We start from the raw sequence: 20,960 nt of genomic DNA, 5'->3' as shown, positions 1-20,960 counted from the left end.
GTCAAGGCCCTCCGCAGCCAATCAGGTCGCTGAGGAGGCGTGGCCACTTTCCGGGGGGAGGGGGAGAGAGAGAGGCTACAAGGCAGCGTCACCGAGCCTCGAGCCTGCTGCTGCTGCTGACACTGGAGCGCGTGCCGCCCAGGTGAGGTTTCGCGCGCCTCTGCCAAACAGGTGTCAAACGGTTGCCTAGAGCGCGCCGGGCCGCCGCCGCTGCTGTTGAGGAGGCCGGTGCGCTCCCGGTCCTGAAGGAGGGAGGTCGGTGCCGGTTCCGTGACCCGCCAGCCTTCGTTTGTGTGTGTGGTGGAGGAGGGGGGTGGGGAGGGGGTGTAGTAGTGATGTACCCGAGAGGGGGAAACAAAAATGAATACATTTCCTTCTCCTCTCTTGTAGGGCCGCTCGGGCTGGAGCAGTGGAAGGCAGCTCGCCCCGTGTCCCTCCGGCAGATGCTTGGAAGCCTGGACCCAGCCAGTCATTATTCGTGTGTGCGGCCCCCCTGTCAGTGTGCGGGAGACCAGGGGGTGGGGGCGGGAAACATGGTATATGTGAGCGGCCCCATGGCTGTGCTGCACTCCTCCCCACCGCAGGCAAAGATGAGTTAGCCGAAGATAACTGTGTTTTTTTTTGTTTTAATTCCCCTTCCTGGGCTTTGATCTGGGTAGCACCATCCAGGTCCGGGGATTTTTGTTCCTGCCGCCCCTCAGATCGCCTATACCATGAGGTGCAGAATATACAAAAGGAAAGTGATCATCCTAACCCTGGTGGTGGCCGCCTGCTGCTTAGTTTTGTGGAACAGCGGCAGGCAGAAGAAAAATGACTATGTCCAGGAGTCAGAGGTCGAGAAAAGCATGGGTAAGGGCCACGTGTCGCCAGGCATTAGGAAACTGTCCAACGAGTCCGTGGCAGAAAAGGTACAAAAGCCAGAGGTGGATAACATGACCTTGGTGTACAGGTCAGTGGTTTTCCAGTTGAATTTTGACCAAACCATCAAAAACTTGGAGACCGTGGCAAACCGTCCGCCAGATGACGTGGTTGTGGTAGTCCAAGTGCACAATCGTCCAGAGTATTTGAGATTTCTCATGGATTCCCTGCGAAATGCAAAGGGCATCGAGAACGTGCTGTTAATTTTTAGCCACGATTATTGGTCCCCGGAAATAAACCAGATTATTGCGGGTGTGGATTTTTGTCAAGTGCTCCAGATTTTCTTCCCCTTCAGCATCCAACTGTACCCCAACGAATTTCCAGGGAACGACCCTAAAGATTGTCCAAGGGACATAGAGAAAAAAGATGCTGTGAAACTTGGCTGCATCAATGCGGAATACCCAGATTCTTTTGGACACTACCGTGAAGCCAAATTCTCCCAAACCAAACACCACTGGTGGTGGAAGCTGCATTTTGTGTGGGAGAGAATCAAGGTGTTAAAAGACCACAAGGGTCTGGTTTTGTTAATTGAAGAAGATCACTACTTGGCCCCAGATTTTTATTATATCCTTAAGAAAATGTGGAATAAGAAAAATGAAGAGTGCGCAGACTGCGATGTGCTGACTCTCGGAACGTACACCCGTCCCCTGGCATTCTCTGAAAAAGCCGATAAAGTGGAGGTGAAAACATGGAAGTCCACAGAGCACAATATGGGCATGGCAATGAACAGAGATGCTTATCAAAAACTGATCCAATGCACTGATGCCTTCTGCTCTTATGATGACTATAATTGGGACTGGACCCTTCAGTCCTTGACGGTTACATGTCTTCCTAAATTCTGGAAAGTCATGGTCCCTGAAGTTGCTAGGATTTATCACACTGGAAGTTGTGGCATGCACCATAAGAAGTCTTGTAAACCGAATACAGAAAGTGCCAAAATCGAGGCTTTGTTTGCAAGCAACCAACAGTATATGTTTCCTGAGAGCTTCGTGATTAGCACGCGGTACTCTATGAACGCAATTTCCCCCCACGTAAAAAATGGAGGCTGGGGAGACATTAGGGACCATGAATTATGTAAAAGTTATCGCAGACTGCAGTAAAAATCTGAACCTCCTAAGCCTTTTTTCAGTTGGTACCATTGGGTTATGAATTTTGTTTACGCTTTAATTTGAATAACCATTCTCGTCAGTTGTCAATAGTCCATACTTTCCATTTTGTGAAATCTCAGAAAAAAAATGTTTGCCTCATTTATTTCTTACTAATTAAGAAGTCAAGCAACACGTTCTTGGAATACATTTTGAAAATAAATGATTTAATTAAGTGAACGTAACTGAATATTTTGTTGTAAACGTTCTACTTCTAACTATAATCTATATGAAAATCTATTTTAAGACGCTGTTTTTTTTTATGATACTTTTATTTGACTGCTATTCAAAGGTGTTAACTTAGATCACTATGTAGTTTTTGCACAGTGTTGCTATTGGCCACTAAACACAAACCTGTTAATTATCAAATCTTTCAATTTAGGTGAACAGTGCTTTAAAATTCTCAGTATTTGAGATTTTTACACTTAATTGTACCAGGACTCTGAAATTCAGATTCTGATAGCTTAAATCTGGCCAACATTTGGCTATTTCTATGGTCAGAATGTTATCTTATTTGATACAATAAAATAGTTGGGGGAAAAGTTTTCAGGTGACTTACATACTTAAGTGTTGATACATGCAGACAGAATTTAAGCACATTCGCTTTTGCGTTACAAAATGTTAATCGTTGGCGAAATGCCATTGAAAATAAGTTGTAATAGATTTGATTTCGGGAGAACACCATTTTGCAAAGCCCTTTAGACTAGATTTCAAAATGAACTTGATGCTATATTTATTCTATAAGAACAGGAAGTGTTACTACTTATAAACGAGCCCCAAAATGAAGTAATTTGTAAATTTAAAAAGTACAGGAGTTATTACTTTGAGCAAGGAGTACAATTTTTTTTATACCAGGCTGTGGTGGCCATCTACTATTTGGTTGACTGCTTTTCTGACTGTTTGCTATTTTCACAAAAGCGCTGAGAACATGAGTTAATAAGTACATGCCCCACCTAAAAGCTTTAGGGTCCACATACATAGGAATTTTAGCAGAACTAGAATTTTGACATTCACTATCTGTTTGCAGATCCATTAAACAGCAAAGCTATTAAGTAATGCCCTTAATTATAAAATATATGCTTCTTTATTAATGTTTAAACATATAAAATCATCACATTATTTTAGTATTGCAAAACACTGCATCACTGAGGACTTCTCAAACTGTGGTCATTTCCATAAATAAGGCAAAGCCATTGAACGGATGATAAAAGCTTATATGTCACTTAAATGTAGAAGTGAAGGTGTAAAATATGACAAAATAAAGTTCTTTTTTTTTTTTTTTAACTTGTGTTTGTGTTTAATTTTTCATAAAAGCAATGTTGCATTTTCTCTCATCATGGAGAAGACGTGGGGGGGATTATGTGCTGTCGTGCAGTGACAATTAAGAATACAGAATTTGGTTAATGGATCTCCATAGCTTTTCCCATAAAATTGTGTGGATAGTTCAGAAAAGGAATTACAAATTTCCAGGACATGATCTTAAATTCCACATTCATTGTACAATGTCAATTTTGTAATTTGTATTCCTTTGTTTAACTGTCAGCTCTCTGTGCAGCAATGTGACAGATGCCCCTTTGATCGCCTGATGCTGATGTTGAGAGCTGGCAGCTCTACTCATGTTAATTACAAGATTTTGTTTTCCTGATGGACCCTTTATCAACTAGAAAGGAAGAATTCATGCATAATACAAAGAACAATAGATATCTTTGATGTTTACAAGGTGGTAATCATATCTCATGGCTCAGGTAACCTAAGCCTCGAGCTTTGTTCTTTATAGAATGACCCTCAAGTGAACCTCCTAATATGGTTGTTTTCTTGTAATCAAGTTACCCATAACTTGCTCTACAGTATGAGTAACTGACCATCTTACCCATCACATTCTGTATGTAACGCACACCAAACCTAAACTTCTAGTTCACTTAAGTTTTTCATATAAAAGGTCAGCAGTTATCCTGTGTGCAATTAATCTGTCATGGTTCAGAGTAGGGGAGTTGAATTCTCCTTTGTCATGTGGTTGCTGATTTACTTTTTCCTGGTAAGATGTTTCCTTCATTTCTCTACTTTTTTAAATGCCACACACAAATTAGCTCCCCATTGTTAAAAAAAAATGTATGTATATATATATATATTTTTTTTTTTGTTTTAATGAGATGAATTAACGTTCGTATTACAATCTGACTTTTGTGCTTCACTTTCTTATGTTTAGGTTTTACATGGGAGCTGAAATAAAGTACATGTGCTTCTATGTAGATATTACAATCAATTCATTGCAAAAGTTTAGTGGTAAATCCCACTATGACTTCTAGCACTCTACTGTAGGAGTGCATCCAGTTCTAGACACACCACTTATTCCTTTTTTGCACTGGGCGTGCCACTTTGTCTTATTGTGCCTCAGGTAGTACAAATTACATTGTAAGCTCATAATGATGGATTCTGTCTGTGACATCCAGTAAATACAGGGCTGCACACATTGTCAATGCTACACAAGCACACTTTTGTTTAAGTCTGCACAGAAATAATTACCATAAAAAGTTTTTAATCAATATTTGGTTTCTGTAGGTGATTCATTTGACTGTGAAAGCAGAATGGTCTTTGTTGCATATACTACAGTCTAAGAACAAAAGACTACTGTAAGGCCTCGGACATGGTCAAAAAGACCGTGCTGAGGTGCGCTGAGCCGCACTGAGGGGAAACATTATCTCTATCAGCGCGGCTTTAGACGGCGCTTCCGCAGGCGTGTGGAAATGCAGGAGACAGGCAAGTTTAAATTTTGCCGCTGAGGGAAGCGCAGGGCTGGACACGTGACTGCCAGAAGCCAATGGCAGTCCGTGACGTGGCGCCCTAGCCCCGGCACACAAGTGCACTCGCTGAAGTTCATGCAGGGACACGAAAAATCTCCTGCTTGAGCAGGAGAGCATGAGCGTCAGCGCTGCCCAGCGCCGCTCCCTGCACCATGTCCAAGGCCTAAGGGCAACAAAATTCAGCAAACAATTGTATAATGATGCTTGCCCCTAAAAAAAAGTGTGTGCACACTATTCAGTATAAAAAGAAAAGAGAAGGCAGATACTCCATGGACATGACTCACTACTGTTAAATTCTTGCACTGATTTAAGGGCCCGAGGAGGCCAGAATTGTTGTCCCATTGCATGATCCTATGATTAAATGCGGTACAATATGTCAAGTTTTGCCTCTGAGTTTATTTCTTGCAAAGGATCTACCAACAGTGAGTCATGTCCATGGAATGCTGCCTTCTATCTCCTGTTTTTCTTGCATACATTTTACCACCTGCTATATTTATTTTTTGAATAGGGAATCTCCAGACAACTACATTTTACAATTACCCCAGTGCACAAGGAGCGTTAACTTTTGCGTGATAATGCTAGGTTTCTAAAATACAACTTCAATCACGTATGCCAACAACACACTGTATTTCTGCTGGTATACATTTTGGTCATATTCCAAATGGGAAATATGCCACAGCAATTTATTATAGATATATTTTTTTCAGCATATTTAGTAGGGTACAGAAAAGGAAAGGGGGAGACAAGGGGATAAGTACAATAATCATCTTGGTACATTGCAATTTCATACAGGTAATGATAATTTATATTATGTAGCACGGGAAGGTAGACAACATGGGGGGCTGGTCTCAACTCCAACTATCGGGTACCACCCATCACGGTCCTCGCTGAACCCAAGGCACACGTCGACCCAGGCCCACTGCTGCTAAATTATAACAGCGTCAGGGCTGCACTGCGGCCCGGTCCCAGACCATATTACTGAAAATCTGAGGGTATTGCCCTTTAAGGCTGGGATCAGTTCAATGGATAGCACATACCGCACTTATTATTTTATTTTTTTATTGAATAGTCAAGAGTACAATCCAGTATTGCCAATTATTTTCCCGTTGATGTTTACATTTCAGAACATTTCCCTTTAATTTGTCGGGTTTTTTTAAATTATTATTATTGCACTCCCCAAATAGTTACTAATGCTTTACCCCTCAAAAGAATAGTATATGCTTTTAGTTCCTTAAGTATGGTGCATACAGCAGAGATTGCGGTAACAAATTATGCAGAAGCCTGATGCAATCCAATTCTGTACATGACACAAAGATTTGCAGAAATCCAAGTTGCAAATGTCAATAAAGCAAAACCTGTGTAAAGAAACACAGTCCAAATAACTGAGCATTGTTTAAACATAAAGCAAAACCTGTGTAAAGAAACACAGTCCAAATAACTGAGCATTGTTAAAACATTCTTATGGCAAACAGATTAGCAGTGTTGAAAACCCGCCAGTAAAACTGAAATGTGGCATTTAACACATTTAGGACATACAGGCAGTCCTCGTTTTACAACGAATGGCTTATCCAACGCTGTGCAGTGCATACCTATGTTCATTTTTACAACGCCAAAACGGCTTATCCAATGCTCCTACGATGCTTTGCAAAGTTGTTTGTGTATATAATATATATATTATACTATATAATATATTATATTTTTATATTATATATTATGTGATATTATATATATAATAGAGTATATGCACTATATAATTGATGTGTGTGCTGCATATCTTATTGTCTGCGTAAAATATTTTGTGTATTTTAGCATTAAAAATGCCCTCAGGAACGGAACCTGTCATTTAAACAGTGTTCCTATGGGAAAACGTGTTTCGCTTTACAACGTTTCGCTATCCAACGCCATTTTGAGTAACGCATTGTGTTGGATAACCGAGGACTGCCTGTACTTGAAAATGAGAGGTAACTCTCAATGTATTGCTTCCTGGTAAAATATTTTATAAATAAATAACATTGCTGGTGTGCATTACAATGTATTGCAATTTGATGCACACACAAGAAAAATGTCCTACAGGTGTCTCTGTGTGTACACAGAACATAAGCGAATTGATGCAGTGGTCAGGTCAAGTAGGCCGCAATAGAACAACAAATAAATGTGAAAATATTTATTGAGAACACGTCCTCCTAAGGAAACTTCCTCTTGGGACTAGAAAATGGAATGAGCTTGGTATATTATGTAATTAAATAATTTAAAACTTTAGCTGAGTAACCATTTAAAAGTGATTGCACGTGTCTGATTTTTTACCTTCTGAAGATATCTACACTCAACCCATTACATTTATAACTGTCATGTGTTCACTGTGGTCCATGTGAGCTCATGTACAAATGAGGTTTTATAACCCCAGGCTGATCACCACAGCTTAAAAGAGTCACTACAACATGCAGTTATGAGCCTCTAACATAGGTAATATGTATTTAATAAATCATTGTATTTTCCATGCAATCTGAAGTTAAACTCGTGTATACATAATGACCAAATGGATCTTGAATTATGAAACATGTTAAAAACCAGTGAGGATGTATCAGTAGAGTGGTTTCACGTTAATGCAAAGTATATATTGCTCCAAGGAATTGTAACACACATGGTATGCTGTGAGGGGTGGGGGGGGGGGGGGGTGTTGTTATCCTCTGCTGACCAAAGGAAAAATGTGTCAAGCGCAAGTCTGCTCGTAGTTGGGTAGAGTTGATAGTTTCCTGATTCCCACAATATCAAATTAATTCACCACTATTGGTTTATTCTCTACGTATTGCTAAATTGACATTTGATTATTCAACTTTTTGTTTCACTGCTGTCCGTTCTAACACTTCAGTGTAGCAGCATGTGCTAAAGGCTAAAGTAGTAGAATTAATATTTTATCAAAGCTAAAAATACCATTACGATAGAGCCAAAACATACTTAAGCATCAGTATTAACACAAGGTTAAATGTTTAATACCCTTGTTAGCAATGCTTAATACAACTGGCAGCAAAAATACACTAATTTCTCACTTTACAATGAGTTTTGGAAATAAGAGACCAAAGTGCTTTACTGATGCAATTGTGAACAATCTATGTTGCAGCGTGAAACTGCTTCAAGGTATGACTAAGCTGCATGCTGTTTCTAAAATGCTAATTTAGGATGATATAGTCTCCAAAAAATTGAACGTGGAATGAAATTCCACGCCCTTAAAAAGTAATCTCTGGTTTTTGAGCTGGTTTAAACTTTACTTCCTCAAACATCTGAAACCAAAGGCTAAAAGCAGCCTTGTGTAGTACATACTGTAGGCCTGGGACATGGTGCAGGGAGCGGCGCTGGGCAGCGCTGACGCTCATGCTCTCCTGCTCAATCAGGAGATTTTTCATGTCCCTGCATGAGCGTCAGCAAGCGCGCTTGTGTGCCAGGTGGGAGGTGGTCCGGGAGGCGGGGCTAGGGCGCCACATCACGGCGCCGACGTCATGGACTGCCATTGGCTTCTGGCAGTCACGTGACCGGCCCAGCGCTTCCCTCAGCGGCAAAATTTAAACTTGCCTGTCTCCTGCATTTCCACACACCTCCGCACGCCTGCGGAAGCGCCGTCTAAAGTCGCGCTGATAGGGATAATTTCCCCTCAGTGTGCCTCAGCACGGTCTTTTTGACCATGTCCGAGGCCTAATGCTACGAGAACCAACAAATTGTATGGCCAAAACAAACCACCTTCAAAGGAGACAATTTAACCCGCTCTGACATGGAAGTGCCTTCAATTCGCTGAAACACTGAGCGATTTAACCAGAACAACGACACTTCAAGCCCATAAATGTTCTGCTTACAGCAAAAAAAGCTTAACTGCCAACTAACGCTGATAAAATCTTTATTCAAACCACATTTTGGCTTCGGTTTTCTTGTGAAACAAACTTGCATTAACTACATCCTATTTTAGGCCAGAGAGATAGGAAGCACAAGAAGTTAAAAATAAATATCAGTTTCAGCAAAATGGAAGCCTGTCAGGGAGAGGAAGTGGCCCTGTTTCTCTATTGTCCCTGCTCAATCTTATCTGCTAGGTGAAGAATTCAGTCACTTGCAAAAATTGGAATGCCTAATTATTCTAGAGAAGCATTTTCCAATGTAAACATATCTATATATAACTTTCAATCACTCTTTTGTCTTCTATCTCTTGGAACTATTTGGAAAAGTCCTGTTGTTTTTGCTTTCTATTGTTAAGCATTCTGCTCCTTATTCGAATACGCAGGATAGGCAATTATTGTGTCTGGAGGGCCACCTCGGTAAGGCTGTGGTCCCAGTGCGTTCCGAGGCGTGCGCTCTGCGCACAAGCACTGCCCCCACCAATCTATCCGGGCCCAGTACATGCGTCGGCGCGCATTTAGCAGCCGCGCTGTACTGCAAGTTTTCTCACATACAATTTTTTTGTATTTGCAACTTGCGACGGAGGCGTGGCCACGCCCTCGCCGGCAGTTCAGCCAATGAGGGCGAACCAGCTCTGTGAGTTTATGGCCACGCCCCTGCAAAAATCCCGCCACGCCCCCTCCCATCGCAAACTCTCCCTCTCTCCCAGGGCCGCGATCAAGCGCTGTGCACGCGCCACCCCCCAGCCGCCGGCCACTTCGATAAGTAAATCCCCTAAATTAAAACATCCTACCCTAACCGCTAAAACTCTTAGATTAACCCCCTACCCTAAACAGTAATAAAAGAAAAAAATACCGTAAAAGGGTCCGGTGACGGAGGTTTCAGTGGCGAATCAGCTGCAGCGGAGGGTCCAGTTGTGGTGGCGGCCATTTGCTAGGGCTAAACAGTTGCGATTCCAGATACAAATGCTTAATCACCCCCCCCCCCCCCCCCCAGGCCCTACCTGGAGAAATTGGGTGCTGACTTGGGCCTAATCTGGGTCCTTACTGCAGCAGCAGAAGCCCACCCAGGCGGTGATTGCAGAAGTAGGGCCTGAGTGGGTGGGCTTCTGCTGCCGGGAAAGGTCCCGCACCACAGGTAGGGCACATATAAATCATTTGGCGGGGCCCGATGTGGCCCACCCCTGCATGAAAGTGCCTTTCCCCTGCCGAAGAAGAGATCTGTTACATTCAAATAAATGGGTACGCAGGTAAATGAGCAGTGATTGGTGCTATCAGAAGATGGTGCCGGTAGCTACAGGGAGCAGGATAAATAGGTAAAGACTGTGCCACACACCGCTGGATTCTTACAGATGTTTCATTTTAGATTTAAAGCAGGAAACTTCTCTGGGAAGAGGTTTCCTGCATATTGGATATAGCCCTCAGAGTTATAATCTTTCTGTTTTATATTTAGAAGGCAGGACTTCAAACCCCAGAAGACACACAGAAGAGATCTCATAGCGGGTGCCAGAATGTTTAAGTTGTTAGGTACAAAGATAGCTTTTGTCTATTGTATCTGTTATATCTTATGATATCTTGGCCCATTTCAATTGTTTGTTCTATTGAACCAATCAATTAATGCTTCAACAAGCCTACAATTCTTGTTTATATAAAAGAGACAGATTTAACACTTTAGGCCTTGGTTATAGTGGCCGCGCGACGGAGCTCATGACGTCGCGCGCCTGTCGTCTCAGTGATGGGTGTACTGAGGCTGGAGGCGATGGGGAGGCGTGGCAGATGTGTCACCAGGCTGGTTCACCCTCATTGGCTGAACCACTCACGTGACGCTGCGCGAACAAACAGTAGTTTGTCTTTTGAAAAATCTGCTGCGCGGTCGCTCATCGCGCACACTATGGCCGGCCCGTATCAGCTGCTGCACTTTGTTCTGGTAGGGCGCGAAATCGCACACACCGTCGCTCCTACTATAATCACAGCCTCAGAATGTCACCGGTTCCGGGGATAGCGTTGTCAGGGTTTGCATTCGATCCCCAGGAAATCCTTGGCTGAGCACAGCACAATGGAGCTGTGTCCTGTGGAATATTTGAAGCCAAAAATATTTGCCAGCTAAGTTTATATTATTTTACGTATACACCCTGATCTAGTAAGGCTTAACATGCCATCCCTTGTCTAACAACCCAGGAGAATAAACATTGGTTATGTTAATATATCGGCTTCTCTCCCGCTAAGAAAATATGAACACTATATAGTGGTTACTTATTTATTTGGATATCATTCATATTAATAACCCGTTCAAGTCGGAGGGCAGAGAAAACACGTGAAAGGTCATTTCAGGACACGGAACTTTCCCAATATTTGGTTATAAATACACAAGGGGAAGAAATCTGTTCTCATTTCTCTGTTACTGATCAGTCCCAATAGTGCTGCTGTATTGTTGCAGGAAGCCATTTTTGTAACTTCTACACACTCAAAAAGTACTATATTCCTGTTCCATTCATAAACAAATCTAATAATAGTGATTTAGCACGAGTCTGATTTTATTGATCTGCAATGAGTAACTATATGGGTTATACACAAAAATACAGATTTATCTCTAGGGCACAATGGAATATTAAAACAATTTGTCAGTGGAGAAGAAATGTTTTCTCTAGCCTACAAATAAAACATACTGCAAGTGTATAGTGACACCGAGTATACTTATACATCTCCAGCTCCCTATACTTGCCCAAGCATAGCTCCACTTTGCAGATCTTTGACAGATCCGTGCCGGAGAGGACTGCCACACAATGCAGAATAACCTGCAGCACCTCACAGGCTCCCAAGGTCAAAGGGTGTGAGAGAGACAGTTGGGTTTCTCAGACAGCCCATTCTGTTTCATGCATCTTTTTCTCTAAGTACACCTTTGAATGTACAAGTTTGCTTTTTTTTTTTGTTTTTTTAAATCATATTAACCTGTCTTTTTTGCAACAAAATAAAAACGAAGCACAGAAAAAGTAGCTATAATCAAACAAAATATATTAATACCTTTTCCATTTTTTTTGCACAGATTAAAAAAAACAATTAGTCTAAATCAAATAACAATGAATTTTGGAACGTAAAGGCACAGTGTGTTGTGTGATCCGTGATGACATGCACACTGCCATCTTCCCGGCTGATTTCCTTTAGAACTTGAGCTGGACCATCCCTATTCGATGTAGTGCTCTGTGTATGTCCCACACCATCCGGGGTGTCATCTTCATCAAGCTCATTCTCCTGGATTATTTCCACTTTCTCTTTGAAACTGAGAACCTTGTTTTTCACACCAGAGGACCCGATGCTTTTGTCCCTTTTGACAGCAGCTTCTGAATCCCCGAGCTGCCCTTCCCTTGTAGACTCTGCAGTATCTGAAATGCTCTCCGGCTTCTCACCACTGTCGAAGGTTTGCTCTTTTCCACTCGTAGTGTCATCGCTGGCAGGTGCCTTTTGAAGTTTGTCCTTTGCTGCCGTGTCCTCTCTTATAGCAGAGTCTGCTGGAATGCCTTTGACTGACTGTGTGCTGATACCGGTCTTCATTTCAGCTGGATCAGTGCATGGTTGCTGGAGGACAACGCGATCGTCCTCTTCACGTGCCTGTGAGCAGAAACCAAATCGTTACGGCCTTCAGACTACCTTAACGCGTTTCTGCATAGGAAAACTGATATGGTAGTAAAGGAATTATTAAAACCTATTAAGATATTTTTACAATGATGTGTTAGGGAAAAAAAAAAAAAAAGTTTCCATAGATTTCTTCCAAACCTAATTTTACACTTTTTGGATATTAAACATTTTCTTCTTTTACGGAAATGTATTAAAAAAAATGTAAGCATTCAGCATTAATGAAGTCTATCGCTAAGCCAAGTGCAATAGGAGAATATGTTGTTAGTCTCAAAACAGAGGAAGTATGATCTGTATTAAACCAATGAGCTAAATCTACAAATTTGCAGACATCAATGAAGTAGTACAATGCACCAACAACTATACAATATGCTGGTGTGTATTTATTATTTATAACATTTAGGGCCGGCATTAGGCTTTGTGGGGCCCAAGGTGGCCTGCTGCCAGCGGGACTTACCTAGATGAGCAACCCTCCTCTGGCAGCGTCGCGGTGGCATGACGTCACAGTGTCATGTGACATCACGTTGCACTGGCAACGTGTGTCATGTTGCCATGGCAACACCACGTCATATGATGTTGTGGCAACGCAACACTGCAGCCCACTGCGGAGAAGGTAAGAGGACACACGCACACCACCCAGACACCCCCACCTCTCTGCCGGTCTGGAAGCTCAGCACTCCCTCCTCCAGCTCCCCCCTCCGGTCGGGTGAAAGTTGGATCCTAGCGTCGACGAGAGGGAGAGGAAAGAGAGGGAGTGTGGGCCCCCCGGAGGTACAGGGCCCACGGCAGCCGCCTTACCCCAAGGCCAGCCCTGTTTTATAGCGCACTTATTCAGGGCGCTGTACATTAGTTAGTAAAACAATGGTGAGGTTATATCTGAAACATTTCATGTGATTGGCATAGAGTAATTGTCAATATGTCCTTGTGGTGGGAACATTATGATCAGGTTATGGTTTAGGTACATTGAGAGCTTGGTTGGTGAGTAGGGGTCAGATCTCTGGATTTAGTCTATACAGTAGGGCCCACACTGATATGGCGGGGTCCGTTCTAGGCCGCCGCCGGAAAGCGAAAATCATCGAAAAGCGTAACATAGCATTTGCTATGTCCACCGGCGATTTCCCGTCTTTCCTACTCTTTCTGTACATGCGCGGACTTGGCCGTCCCCCCTTCTGTGCAAGCGCTTACTCGGCCGTCCCCCTTCTGTGCATGCGCTAACTCAGCCACCCCCCTTCTGCGCAAGCACGGACATGGCGGCCCTCTTCTCGGTACCGCCGTATTGGCGGACCGCCTAGAAGCGGGGCCCTGCTGTATAGAATAAATAGATCTATAATACATATCTATGATATGATTATATAGTTATAGGTTCTTCACTGATAGCCATGTATGGGAGATGTGCACTTATTGTGAAATAGGAGTGTGCGCTCAAAGAAGCATATATGCTTTAATATTGCTGCTCTAAATTACAATACATGTTGTACAGAGTGGTATCATTTGTGTAATCTAAACCTATATCTGACGGTTTCACAACAGAAGGCATATAAAGATTTGTGGTCAGATTTATGAAGCCACACAAGTCATTTTGCTGAGCAGCTGTTAAAAGCAGCGGCGGCAGCAACACTTTCATGTGGCAACTAATAAATCAATGGGAACATATTCCTTGATTAAACTGGTGTTTTTGAGACAGCACGGAAACTTATTAATGACACTCCTACAAGTGCGGTCCCTTCTACGATAAATGAACTAATGGAAGTGACGTACCTGAGCGGTTAAATCTAATAGTAATATTATTACCAATAAAAAAAGGAAGGCAAGTGCCTGCCCAGTTTTAGTTTCTTTAGAAACTGCTCAAAAAATGTACTTGAGAATAAATAAAAAGGTAGTGACACACTGTGCCCATTTGCATGTCATTTCCCAGAATCCCTGGCTGCAGCGGAAGCACTGTATGCTAAGAGATAATGGAGGAAAGCCGGGTTGCCGACATGTCTGACGAGTGAATGTGCTCACAACGTGGCATTTTTATTGCAGATAAAATAATGGGATAAGTGGAACTATAAAGAAAAAGAATGTGTTAAGTGAGCTGAGAATCGAGATGCCAATGGATCTATAAAACCCTATTCACTTCTTACGGTTATTCTGATGTGGCTTCTGCGATCCGTGATTTCAAGGACCTCTACATATGGCTGGTCTTGGGAAACAGATACAGGTTGTGGGCGGCCCTCCAGGAATTCCCTTACGTTCTCTTCACTGACAAATCTTCTCTCCTGCAGTACAAATAGAGTAAGTTTCATTAATAACAAGGCGGATCTGCTGTATACACTTGTACATGTATTTGGTCAGGGCTGCGTCATTAAAAAAAAAAAATTATCGGCATAAGTGCAAGATGCAATCTTAGGCTGAAGCCATGGTGCCTTCGCCCGTGTGGAGGCGTGCGGAGGCTGGTCCGTGAGCGGGCGCTTACCTGGCCATGGTGGGCGTGCCTAGGGGCGTCACGGAGCTGGTTCGCCCTCATTGGGCGAACTGCTCACGTGACCGCCTGTCGCGCCGAGAAAACAGTTTGAACTGATTTCTTGCGCAACGCGCGCCCCCTCCCGCTTCCACGCCGCACGGACGAGAACACTGCCTTAAGGCAGTCTGTTCGCTCAGCGTCCGCACGGTCTGCGGTACCATGGCCCAGCTTTATATGTCTACGGCAAGCAGCTCAATAAAAATACATTTATATTTATAAAAAGGCTAATCTGTTATACCTTATGCTCATTTTTTTATAAGGAAGGGCAGAGAACTGTGTGGCAACTGTTAAAACTGTCTTAAAAGGTATCTCTTTTGTCCTTTATGGGAAGCTATGTTAATGGTTAGAAATTACCGATAGTAATTAAAGTCTGACACTGAACAATATTAGAACTGCACACTGGACAGGAGCTAATAAACAATGCACTGGAGTTCAACTCCATTCAAATGAATGGATCTACAAACTCCTCTGGCATGGAGAAGTGGCCTGACGGTATTTCATTAAACAGGATCTAAACTTGGTTTTTTTTTTTAACGCCCTGCCTGTGCACTTTACCTATGCAAGGTGTGTCTGGGTTTATGAATTTTTTGGACTCAAATTATAACATTCTGAAAACGTAATGGTCTCAACACCAGGAAGTTTGTAGAATTTCATCATTAGAATAGTGTGCCACGGGAAGGTGATTATTACCTGCAAGCACTTGTTGTTGACACCAAAATACAGCTTTTTCCACAGTCCAAAACTTTCAGGGGATTTGGTCAGTCCTATAACTGCATTGTTTTTGGTGACGCTAAGAGAGAGCTCATTTCTATTCAGATTATCAGGTGGAAGAAATTGTACCAGTAAAACATAAGACACATTGGGGTCTTTGGAACAAAAACTAATCTGATATTGATTGGCTCCTACTTCTGCTTTTATGCTGATTTCCTCTATGCCTGGAACATGTGCAATTAAGGTCAGGGAAGTGGTGTCTTGGGTGCATGTGAATGAGGGGCACATGAGAGCATCCTGATTAGCATCTCCAGCTACGGTTAGTTCTACACAGCATTTTCCCTGCAGGTCTGGTAGACTTTCTTCTGGTGACGGCGCTTCAGCCTCAGCCTGCTCTGTATGCCCTTTATCCTCTGGTGACGGCGCTTCAGCCTGCTCTGTATGCCCTTTATCTTCTGGTGACGGCGCTTCAGCCTGCTCTGTATGCCCTTTATCCTCTGGTGACGGCGCTTCAGCCTCAGCCTGCTCTGTATGCCCTTTATCCTCTGGTGACGGCGCTTCAGCCTGCTCTGTATGCCCTTTATCCTCTGGTGACGGCGCTTCAGCCTGCTCTGTAAGCCCTTTATCCTCTGGTGACGGCGCTTCAGCCTGCTCTGTAAGCCCTTTATCTTCTGGTGACGGCGCTTCAGCCTGCTCTGTATGTCCTTTATCTTCTGGTGACGGCGCTTCAGCCTGGTCTGTATGTCCTTTATCTTCTGGTGACGGCGCTTCAGCCTGCTCTGTATGCCCTTTATCCTCTGGTGACGGGGCTTCAGCCTGCTCTGTATGCCCTTTATCCTCTGGTGACGGCGCTTCAGCCTGCTCTGTATGCCCTTCATCTTCTGGTGACGGCGCTTCAGCCTGCTCTGTATGCCCTTCATCTTCTGGTGACGGCGCTTCAGCCTGCTCTGTATGCCCTTTTTCTTCGGCTGCCCTCACAGTTTCACAGGCAGACGCGTCAGGTTGATCCCCTATGTCACAGGACAGGGTGCAGCGTGGATCACATTGCTTGGATACGGATTCACACTGATTGCCCTCTGTCTCACACACGTCTCTCTTTTCAACACTCACATCCACCAGCTCAGATCTGCTGCCGATTGTCTCATCCTCTCTGGCCTCCGACACTTGATCCTGCAGAAGCCCCAGAATGTTCTGCTGAATCACCACCACAGTGATTACCAGCTGCCTCTTGGCTTTGTTGAACTGGGCTCTGCCCTGGTTCTCATCCACAGGATAGGGAAGTTTGAGCTGCAGTTTATAGGCAGGTTTCTGAACCTCCAGGCTTAGCTGCTTACCTGTAATATCCAGGTTAACATCTGCAGCTGACTTCAATAAGGGCAGATCTACAGTTATAACCAGTTCCTTGGGCACTGGACTGGGAACAGAGTCTCGGGAATCCCGGTAATCCTGCAGCTCCACGTAAGATCTGTGTCGGATTGTGTACTGAGGGACAGTGGCTTCTTCATCTGGTGGACTTGCTCCTTCCACCCCAGATACTTGATCCAGCGTGCTTCCTTTAGGTTGATCCCTATCGTTTTTCACTTTTCCCATGTCCCCTCCATTTGGCAATTCATAAGGATAGGGGAATAACAATGGATCTCCAGGGTCTGCGGCTTTCTGCATGGCCTCTGGACGAGGTTTGCGGAGGACAGCCGCTTGCGGGACCCCCTTATATTTCATACTCAGCGTCTTCACATTTCTCTGGTCCAATTTGACATCAAACTGCTTGGCTACAGCCTCCAGAGCGGTGGCATCAACCATTTCCTTAAACTTCTCATTCTTGCCAGTCATGTACAGTGTGTCTGGATGGAAAACCACATCATAGATCATGTGTTTGCTCCCTGCCTTCCCCAGATCCTCCCTCCCAGGGGCCAGGCTGTATGGCAGGCCCCAGTGCTGGCCAGCCTGGCCCCCTGCCCCGGCCCCTGGTTTACACTCGGGCTTGTTGATGAACTGGTTACTGCAGATGTTGAGGTAACACCTCTGCCCCCCGTTGGTGCTGGTCCTGAGCACGTGGCCGGGCTGGGGGTGGATAAACTTGATGTCCATCCCTCTCTCCATCTCCATCATGCAGATCTCCTCCTCGTACTGCCGCCTGCTCTCGGGGTGGCTGATCTCTTGGGCGTAGTCCGCGAACAGCTCCCGGAACTTCGGGTCCTGGAAGGCCTGGCTGAGGCGCTGCACCTCCTGCCGGCTTAGGCTCAGCTCCTCCGGCTTGGCCTCGGTCGCCATTGCTGCAACTTTGGCAGCGTGCAGCGGTTTCCTAGGAGACGGCGGGGGCGCTGGCAGGTGGCGGGCGCGCCGCGATGACGTCAGGTGGCAGGGGCACGTGGTGCGGGACGAGCTGGAAGGAGGAAGCGTCAACGCGCTGCGTGTGCGGCGGTGGGAGCAGTGCGTGGTAACCATGGTGAGCACGTCAACATAATGTGTGAGTGCGTGTGCGTGAGTGTGAGATATAGTGTCAGTATGTGTGAGTGTGGAGTGTGTGAGAGAGATAATGAGTGTGAGGATGTGTGTGAGACAGTGAGTAATGTGTGTGAGAGATAGTGTGTGACTGAGTGAGAGTGTAGCATCCATTAGGATTTATATATTCCCACTATGTGTTATAATATTATAGCATCCATTAGGATTTATGTATTCCCACTATGTGTTATAATATTATGCCACGTGTATTACTTTTGCGAAGCCCTATGTACCTGGATAGCACTATATAAATAAAGATATACATATATGGATACTCTCTTGAAAGTGTGTGTAATATGTATATATACATCTCGCTATTTTGTGAAGGGAATGTGCTGACACTTTTGTGGGGATCAAGAGGAAACTCCACTCATTTAAAGATTTATTAGCTATGGGGCAGATTTTCACAATAAAGGCCTTACATTTTGACCACTTAGGCCGGGGGCTTTTTCTATATTTTCTGAAGCAGCCAATAGGGCCGTTTTAAGACGAAATTCCTTATCGGTCAATAGGGAATTTTAGCCAAAAACAGCCCAATCTGCCACCCCAGCGGATATAAACTAAGCCACTTAGCGTCTATTCTAATGCACAAGAATATCCAGGAATTAGTATGGTCGTTAGGATATCTATTTACAGTATCGGACAGCACGTGTTCTTTTAATTTATTTGGAAATAATAACAATAGGAGTTATGGTGCAAGGCCCCCCTCCCCGGTCAAAGAATAAATCTAAAAAAGTGGGGTCCTAGCGTTCAAACAATTTTGCAAAGTACGAAGGTAGTTGAATCAAAATATTTGGGTATTTTAACAAACAAGGAGAAAGAACAAGTGGTACTTCCCAGAGTACAGTAATGTGAAACAAAGATTTCTGGGGTGCTCCCTGAGTACCGTATGGAAGTGATAGGTGTTTACCTCAGCTCTAAATTAGAGATAATACAGAAGAAATATAGAATAGACCAAAAGTATTACAAATATACTGGCCACAGACTAGGCTGCTGCTCAACTGGAAAAGGACCTTCCCTGGATCCTCATATGGTAAGTGTAAACGGAATACAGTGAGCGCACAAAAACAAAATAAAGTGATAATAAATGACTCCAACATGAATGGTGGTATAGTAGATAACGGGGGAATGGGGAGGTGGATATATATAATCAGTGAGATGAATAATAACACTTGCACAGCTGTGTGCGAGTGGCTACAGATACTGTAGCAGAGTCTCTGATGCTCTGTAGCTTGTTGGATTTCCGCTTCTTTCTGTTATAGGATCCCTGTGTTCCTTCCGTGTATGTCCATAAAACAGAGATAACTGGGGTTGGTGCCGAGCGGTGGGTGGAATGTTGGGATAAATGTGGATGATATATATATATATATATATAAAAAAATAAATTCACTCACATGGCCATATGTGAGTGACTGCTTAGCACACTGAGCTGGGTAACACGGAGGTGTCCTCTGTCTCCCTCTATCCCCTCAGTGTGGCGTCATAGGGTAGCAAAGATATAATTCGATTAACAATTTGATAAAAACAAGTATCAAAACACAGTAAAAATACTCGTGTAGACTTGCCGACCCTTCTTTTCTGCCTCCCGCTGCAGTGCATTCCCACTTCTGCGTCCGGATCGCGGGACCGTAGACAGGCTGCTCCCCCACCCCCTCCCGACAAGTATTTGTAGTTTCTATAGCAACCATTTAGTCATATCCCCTTCCGAAACATTCTAGCACACTCCTTTTGGAGCCCTGTCTTCTCTCTAGCAGTGCACCAATTGTATCTAGTGACTGCCTGGTCACAAGATCTTCCCCACAGAATTTGCATCTTTGGTCCTCTTCTGCTGCAATGACAGCCATTTAGTGAACACCCGAGCCGAATCTTTGCTGATCAATCAGCAACTTAGCTAATTACTTATTGTGTGGATTGTATTGATGCACATTTTAAAGGGGAAAATAAATTAAAAACTGGCAGATTGGACTGCTGCTTTAATGCAATATCTTGTTTCCGTGTTCTTTTCAAGTGTACCGAGTATGTCTGTCAGACTAAAACTTATTCTCTCATTGTTTGCTACTGAGTCAGAAAGGCTATAAATATTTAAAAAAATAAAAAAAAACAGCCCAAAAACATCACTCCCTGTACCACCTTAGCAGGTGGATTTATACTTGTGATTTTGCTGATCCGGATTAGTGTTTATCAGGAATTTTGACAAGGTTTTTTTTCTCCACATTACAGCCTTTTCACTATATTTGTTCCAGATTTTGTTTTGAATTTTTTGTTTTATTTTTCATCTTCATAACCAGAGATCCCATTTATTTTTCCTTTGTCCCGAAACCTATAGAATGTCCCGATTTTCTATTTAAATGTCTTGCGCATGCACATCATTTGTCCTGGGAAAAATATGGTCACCCTACAGCTTTGACATGTAAGGGCGGTTATTATAATGTACGCGCGCGCCTGTGTTCGAAGGCGCGTGCCGCACACGTTTTGTGTATACTGTGCATAACATATATATATATATATATATATATTTTTTTTTCAAATAAAAAATAAATCCTTTAATAATTTTTTTTATAACATTGGACATACACACACTTTCTGCGGCGGTAGCAGCGCAAATTCTTTTTTTCATCTCCCCTCCCCCCCCCCCCCCGTCGGCCAGTTCCACTCTCCCTGCCGTGCGCAGCGCCATTATAGAATGGCTGACTAACGTCAGCCAACTATAAATGCAACGCGCACACGGCGCAGCAGGCACTATAGAACGGGCCTAACAGTGACTGACATTGTGCCTTACAATGGGCTCAACACCAAGCACAGTACCTTAATTAAGACACCGCTTGTTTACCTTTATTTTTTTGCAGTGGCATTGGAAATTGAGACAATT

At 43.7% G+C, this 20,960-nt stretch overlaps 2 protein-coding genes across 4 annotated transcripts; one reads left to right on the top strand and one right to left on the bottom strand.

Annotated features, from left to right (window-relative positions):
- The first annotated feature begins 25 nt into the window (after positions 1-25).
- Positions 26-3,347, top strand: MGAT2 (alpha-1,6-mannosyl-glycoprotein 2-beta-N-acetylglucosaminyltransferase). Of its 3 annotated transcripts, none has more exons than XM_075613865.1 (2): positions 26-142; positions 391-3,347. In XM_075613865.1, the coding sequence occupies exon 2, from the start codon at positions 714-716 to the stop codon at positions 2,016-2,018; it is 1,305 nt and encodes a 434-aa protein (XP_075469980.1). In that variant the 5' UTR covers positions 26-142; positions 391-713; the 3' UTR covers positions 2,019-3,347. The 3 variants fall into 3 exon arrangements, with proteins under 3 accessions (XP_075469980.1, XP_075469982.1, XP_075469983.1); XM_075613867.1 differs by having other exon boundaries at positions 124-255; XM_075613868.1 differs by lacking the exon at positions 26-142 and adding an exon at positions 160-293.
- A 7,638-nt stretch (positions 3,348-10,985) lies between these two features.
- On the bottom strand, positions 10,986-17,929 carry DNAAF2 (dynein axonemal assembly factor 2). Its single transcript, XM_075613864.1, has 3 exons — positions 15,569-17,929; positions 14,499-14,633; positions 10,986-12,348 (listed from the first exon to the last, which is right to left on the bottom strand). The coding sequence occupies exons 1-3, from the start codon at positions 17,858-17,860 to the stop codon at positions 11,800-11,802; spliced, it is 2,976 nt and encodes a 991-aa protein (XP_075469979.1). The 5' UTR covers positions 17,861-17,929; the 3' UTR covers positions 10,986-11,799.
- Positions 17,930-20,960: the final 3,031 nt, after the last annotated feature.

This window comes from Ascaphus truei, chromosome 9 (genome assembly GCF_040206685.1).
Source record: "Ascaphus truei isolate aAscTru1 chromosome 9, aAscTru1.hap1, whole genome shotgun sequence".
Taxonomy (NCBI): Eukaryota; Metazoa; Chordata; class Amphibia; order Anura; family Ascaphidae; genus Ascaphus; species Ascaphus truei.
This window is presented reverse-complemented; position numbering and strand designations above follow the sequence as displayed.